General features: G+C 39.4%; 1 protein-coding gene across 7 annotated transcripts in view; it reads left to right on the plus strand.

The window, feature by feature from the left end:
- LOC120527578 (H(+)/Cl(-) exchange transporter 3) overlaps positions 1 to 6,994 on the plus strand; it is a 197,754-nt gene extending 190,760 nt beyond the window's left edge. For 6 of the 7 annotated variants that reach the window (XM_039751149.1, XM_039751152.1, XM_039751153.1 and 3 more), the window contains one exon: positions 4,282 to 6,994. In XM_039751149.1, coding sequence (XP_039607083.1) covers positions 4,282 to 4,440 — 159 coding nt within the window. In that variant the 3' untranslated portion in view covers positions 4,441 to 6,994. The other variant, XM_039751150.1, reaches the window with a different exon arrangement.
- The last annotated feature ends 177 nt before the right edge of the window (positions 6,995 to 7,171 follow it).

Consider the following 7,171-nt stretch of genomic DNA (forward strand, 5'->3'; position numbering starts at 1 on the left):
TTGTTTGCTTCTCTCTATCTTTGTCACTCTCTCTGCCTGACGGAGGGGGTGTGAGCAGAGGGGCTGTTTGCACAGAGGACACGGAGGCTCCTCTACAAAATGCCGCTTTATCGTGGTGCTTCTGTATACTTAAAAGCACGTATTGATTATTGATTTTTTGTTTGCTTTTCTTAGCGAGCGCTCTCTCTGACATTCTCTGCTCCTGACAGCGCTCTTTTGAAGATAAGATATGTTTGCATTCTTTTAATTGTGAGAAAGAACTGTCATCTCTGTCTTGTCATGGAGCACAGTTTAAACGTTTGGCTAAAGGGTGTTATTTCATATCTAGAGGGCTCTAATAATGTTAACAGTGTGGGAGAGTTTATAAGGACTTAAAATATATAAAAATAACCATACAAACATATGGTTTCTACTTGTGATTTTCACCTATTATGGGGGTCTGTAACGCAACCCCCACGATCGAGGAGGGATTACTGTATATCTAATTATATTTAATATATAATATTCTTAGAGCTTGCACAAACTCACAGATGATGCATAAGCCAAAAAATTTGTATTACAATCCTCTATACTAATAAAAGGTAAAGCACTCGCTCACTCATCACTAATTCTCCAACTTCCCATGTAGGTAGAAGGCTGAAATTTGGCAGGCTCATTCCTTACAGCTTACTTACAAAAGTTAAGCAGGTTTCATTTCGAAATTCTACACGTAACAGTCGACAACGTCCGCCATGTTGAACTTTCTTATTTATGGCCCCATCTTCACGAAATTTGGTAGGCGGCTTCCCTGCGCTAACCGAAACCGATGTACGTACTTATTTCGATGGTATGACGCCACTGTCGGCCGCCATATTGAACTTTCCAACGTCACTAATACTTCAACTTCCCGTGTAGGTAGAAGGCTGACCCCATCTTCACGAAATTGGGTAGCGGCTTCCCAGCGCTACCCGAAACTAATGTATGTACTTATTTCGGTGGTATGACACCACTGTCAGCCGCCATATTGAACTTTCCAACGTCACTAATTCTCCAACTTGCCATGTAGGTAGAAGGCTGAAATTTGGCAGGCTCATTCCTTACAGCTTACTTATAAAAGTTAAGCAGGTTTCATTTTGAAATTCTACGTGTAACAGTCATAACGGTTGACAACGTTCGCCATGTTGAACTTTCTTATTTATGGCCCCATCTTCACAAAATGTGGTAGGTGGCTTCCCTGCGCTAACCGAAACCAATGTATGTACTTATTTCGGTGGTATGATGCCACTGTCGGTCACCATATTGAACTTTTCAACGGTCTTTGTTACTTATGGGCCCATCTTCAAGAAATTTGGTATGCGGGTTCCCAACGCTAACTGATTCCTACTTACGTTCATATATACGTCCATAGCCTGCAGCTCGGTCACCGTGTGCCATACGTTGTTGGCTGCCTGCCTATATAAGGCCGTCCGTCGCTCCGGTCTCTACATTCCCTTCCTTGCTACGCCACAGGATTCACGTCTGCCTGCTGATAACTACAGCCTTTTAATTTAATCCACTGCTTCTCCGCTGTTTTATTGTTCATTTATTACGATTATAGTTATTGTGTAGGTATTTTAGACTTACTTTACATTGTTCAGGTACCCATTTCTGTTATCATTCCAACTGTACTCCCATTAACATGTCTATCGAGGTGATCATATATACATATAATCATATATACCTCGATCTACATACTGTGAAATAAACAAACCACACGCCGTGGCGCAACTTAAGAGGCTTAGCTGCTGACGCCTGAGGTTCAATTCCCGAGAGGGAGTGCAGTGAGTGTGTACGCCTGATGAGCCCAGAATTAGGGCGAGACACGTGTCACGTATTCTTTTGCATTATTTTACAGTAGAAACTATTTCAACCATTCTATGATCTGCTTCTCACAACTGAAAGAGGGCACCGTGGCGGACGTTAGCCGACTTGTTGACCAAACACAAGCGTTACCTGGTAGGTAACCACTCATACAATCGGATTGTGATTCAGACTATGAATGCCTTGAATGTAATTACCCTGATCTACATACTGTCAAATAAACGAAACAAATGCCATGGCGCAACGTGAGAGGCTTCACCTCTGATGCTGACGCCCGAGGTTTGATTCCTGAGAGGGACTGCAGTGAGTGTGTACGCCTGATGAGCCCAGAATTAGGACGAAACACGTGTCACGTACTCTTTGCATTATTTGACAGTAAAAACTATTTCAACCATATATATGTGTGTATATATGTAGATATATGTGGATGTATGTGTGTGTGTGTGTGTGTGTGTGTGTGTGTATATATATATATATATATATATATATATATATACACTGTATCTAGACCTTTCTGTGATGAAAAATGCTCCCTAATATTATTGTGAAATTTGCTATTCTTTGGCCATGTGTTTTATTGAAAAGCAAATTATTTTTAGTGCCATCTGACATTCATTATACTTGCTTACTCTGTGATTTTTAGTGGCTTTGCCATGTGCCCTTTTTATATTTATCTTTCCCCTTAAACACAAAAAATTGAGACTCTTCTGTCTAGAAAGCTGCCCAGTGCAGATTTTTGCTTTTGGTTCAGCTAATAATTGCTCCCGATGAGGTTCTATCCAACTTCCTCACACTCTTGACAAAGTTACTGTATATCCCATTTCCAACTGTTCCAAAAAAGTTCCATCCCATTCCCATTTTCCCCTTTAAAGGATACATAAATTTGGCACAAAGCCTAAATGGATTCTTAAGAAAACAACAGAATCTACAAGGGGATAAGAACACAAACCCCATTCCAAGACATATGCAGCACAGTAATTCACTTGAGAGCTTGCTGTTTTCCAAGCTCAGTCCAGTACTTCTCCCTAATCTGTTGTAGTTTAAAGAGTTGCCTCTCCTGCTTTCTGAACGTTGAAATGTTTGCTAGAAGAGCATCAGATGCTTTATTCTTTCCTGTACAAGCTCTGATCTCACCACCTAAACACCTGTTATCTTAACAAACCTTTATTGGATCTTAGTATATTTTTTTGTACAAATTGTATTTCCTCCGGTAAGCTTTAAGGTCACTAACCTCTAAGCTTGTAGAGCCTGTGGGACCACCTTGGAATTTCTGCTGCTCTTTATTGCGTGGTGTTCTTTCTTCTGCCCATTTTTTTGTACACACAGTAGTTTGCTACGCTTCATATATACTTCACAGTAGCACACATTTAGTATCATGAGCCATCTCTTGTCTGGTTAGTTGAATAGATTCTGCTTATTTGTATGTTCCTTGTTTTTGTTTAGAATGATATTGCCTCTCTGTTTGTCTTTCAGTAATGATGCTTCAGTTGATTTTAACAATTTAATTGGACATACATTCTTGTCACCTCCACTCAGGTTGCTGCAATTCAAATACGAAGATCCTCAACTTGCCTAGCCAAGCAGAATACAAAACAATGTCTGGTATTATGTGTGTCCGTTGCAGGTGTAGAATAAATAGCACTCCTCTCATGTATATGCACATAGACATGGCTGCAGCATGACACAAGGCTCCAACCCGTGGCAGCTCTGCAGCATTTCACAAGCGTTTCTTGCTTCCTGCTCTGCTAGTTTGTGCAGCTACGACTGCCAGTTCCTGTCTCCTTTTTTCCATGTCTTTCCTCAATCATTAATGTCCTGTTCCAGTATCTCTTTCATGTTGAATTACTAACACCACCTCGTCCAAATGCAATGTTTAAGGGTCTGATGGAGAAAATCTGCATTTTCGTGAAAGGTCTCAGACATTAGACATTGGAAGGGTGGAGCCATTGTCATTGTCTGAGTAAGGCTCCAAGCAGTAGCTGATTGATTCTTAAAAGCGTAAAAGAAAAAATTTTCAAAATCCAATAACTAAACAAGTATGGTTAGATTTTTTTTTGCCATCAAGTTGCCAATAAAAAGGTGATTAACATGCCTTACTCTTTGTAGCTCTTTGCTAACCTTTCATGACAGTGCAGAGGTCTTCATGTCAAAATATGGCACATCACTTTAACTAACTTTGAAGAATAATTTTCTGTCGGGAGAAAATTTATACAGCAAAACTTACACCAGACCTTTTGTGATGTTTGCACCTAATTTCTCCTCCTTTCCTAAACAATGTTTTTTTGTTAACATTCTATACGAAGGTTGTGTGTCTCTTGGATGTGCTAACAAAAAGATCACCTTGCTTTAACTCAAGTGCACCCATTGGGGTCTTCTTTTCTTGTTTGTTTTTTGTTTGTTTTAAGATGTTGATTTTCTATCCTGTAATGTTTTTTATTTCAGGCGCCTCCTTGGTGTCATCACAAAAAAAGACATCCTCCGTCATATGGCCCAGATGGCAAACCTCGACCCAGAGTCAATCATGTTCAACTAGATGCCATTTTCATCCAGAGAGAGGAGAGTGAAGAGGAAGTCCAGTTGCTAAACAGCACCACCCTTTGACCTTGGACTCCTCCAAAGGAGCTTTTATCAGTGACATAGGACGACATTAGAGAATTCAGCAACTTTGTTTGCACGGGCTGCTGCTTCCATTAAGGGAGCTGGGAGAGGGAGACAGACGGTGGGTGGGGGGGCACTTCACTATTTCTTGCCCTTTGCCTACAAGCTCTCATCTTCAGGCTGATTGGTTTGGTGTTACCCAGTTCAGACTACCAAGATATAATAATGGATGCCGTGAAAGAGAACAAGCCTCGGTGGCGCAAAGACTCAGGTTAAAGCGTTCAAATTCTGAATACACCAAGGCACAGGACTTGCCTTTGGGAGATCACCGGGTGCTGTTCTGTTGAACAGAGTTTACTTACTGTATCAGATACATGTCCCTGATCATTTCTACATTCCATCCAGAGTGTGCGTTTGGTATTTTTTTCCTCCCTTTTCAGATATTGAACCAGTTTAGGATTGCCGAGTACGGTGTGCCACTGAGCAAGCCATTTCTCGCATTGAGCTGCTGTTTTACAAATTAGAAGGAAAAAAACCTTTCTGTATACCACTGCAAATGTTTATTGTATAATTTGAAAGCTTTTAGAGTTAAGTGCTAGTGTTTTATGCCGTGTTTTAAAGAGGCCGATTCATAATCTGCCAGAATTTGGTTTGACAGCACAACTTACTAGAAGCTTCTGTCAGCTCGCATGTGGAAGTCCCTCACTCCCTTCTGTATATCTAGATCAAAATGGAGGCTAGTAAGTCCAGTAGGTAAAGGTGACACTCTGGATTACAAGATATTTATTTGATTGTGGGGAATAAAACTGGAAAATTGCACTAACTTGCATTTTCTTTCTTTTGCAAGTAATCATTTATTGAATTTAGGCAAACGTGCACACTAAAGCAAAATACAACTCTCATGAGCATTACTGTTCTTTCTTCTTCACGGATTATTTGGTGGGTGTATCCCCTTATGGAGCATGGCAGCAGGGTGGTAAACACTGAGCGGGTATCCAGGTGTTGGTTTTAATCTTTTATTCTGACTTGATAATATTCATGTTTAATACTGAGCCATAATGAATGAGTCCTTGGAGTAATTTAGCAGCGCTGATTTCAGTAGTATTCCTGGCTAGCTAATTTATCAGGAATCTTCATCAATTTATCTGTTCACATTTTTTTGAATCCCAGGATTCTTTGAATATCTGAGATTTGAGCTTATGCAAAATAAAGCCAGGTGCCCATGCAGTGGATCCAAAGGATTTTGATCTTCATAGACCTCGCTCAGCACCTTCTATACAGACTGCTCCATGTGCAGTAGTTGCAAGTGTTCTGCATTGAGAGTAAGCTGCCTAATATTGTATCTAATAGTGTTCTTGATGTGCGCTTTATTGTTAAAATTTGTTATTATGGTAGAAGTGCACATTATGGAGACTTTCCAAAGTCATGATTACTTTGATGGCTTCACTTGTATAAAACAAATGTTAAGTTTTTGAGCCAGAAATAGCGCAAAAATACCATTTTTTAAATCAATGCTCATATATCTCCCCTTTAATTTAAAAACACAAAATCCCAGCTGTACAAAATGAATTCAGGTAACATGTCAAGAGTCTTTTTTTGTGTGGTCTGTTTTGGATTTTTCTTGGGTGAGAGAATAATTTGAGAACACAGCTAAAAGATCATGACTGACAAAATCATGCGGCTGAATTTAGACCTTAAACATGGAGATGTTTAGTAATGCTTACAGCTCTTAACATGCCTTCTGTTGACTCTTTGGGTACACCCCTGACCACCAGCTTTTATAATAGATTCATTACAAGAACTGGAAATATGGACATTTAATATTGACATTTAATGTAGCTTTAACATTGCATGATTTTTTGGGGTTTAAACCTTACCAGCCTTTCACTCATAAAAATCAACCATGCCTTTCTGCTCAAAAGCGGCAAGTAAATGCCACAGGTGCATAGTTTTTTGGATTCTTGTTTCCCTTGTCCCTGCCAAATCAAATTAGCAATTCCTTCAAGGGTCCTAACCATCTGGGCAGAGGTCATTGCCGAAATACCAGTATCCATCAGCAGGTCTTCCTGGCCAGCTATACTGTGTGGCTTGGGAACTGAATGAGCCAGCAGCTGTCAAGTGAATACATAAGATAAAAAAAATTGGGTAAGTTAATGTTTTTGATTTGTCTGTGAACTGCTGTATAGGTTCTCCCTTGTTTACAAGCTTGCTTGCTCAATACTACATGCAAAATGCTGGCGGGCAACAAATGTGTCCATAACTGAATTTAAAACATTCAATTTTCACATGCACAAAAGCATACTACTGATGAAAGGCACTTTTGGTAAATGTTTAACTTACTTGCAGGTTTGTTTTTTTTTATTATTATTTGAATTAATTTTTAACCCGTGATTACATCAGCATTGCACATTATCTTGGCTGGTGTTGTGAATGTACAGAAACACTCTTTTTGTATTATTCCTGCAAGTAGCCTATTTAAATAGTACTTTTCTAGATGTTTTGTGCACTGTTATCACCATTTTTCTTTTACAATAAAGCCTATTTAATTTTCAAACTATACTGCATCATCTTTGTTTATATTACAACTATAGAGAAATGTGATATTTAGAACTATGTGTTACAACATTATGAACAGTGTGTGCTTTGTTTTAGAGGCAGCAGTGACATGTGAACTGTGAGCACTGGTCAAATAAGACTATGTATAGTCTTCATTGTTCATATCAAGGTTTCAACA

This window comes from Polypterus senegalus, chromosome 4 (assembly GCF_016835505.1).
Source record: "Polypterus senegalus isolate Bchr_013 chromosome 4, ASM1683550v1, whole genome shotgun sequence".
NCBI classification, from domain to species: Eukaryota; Metazoa; Chordata; class Cladistia; order Polypteriformes; family Polypteridae; genus Polypterus; species Polypterus senegalus.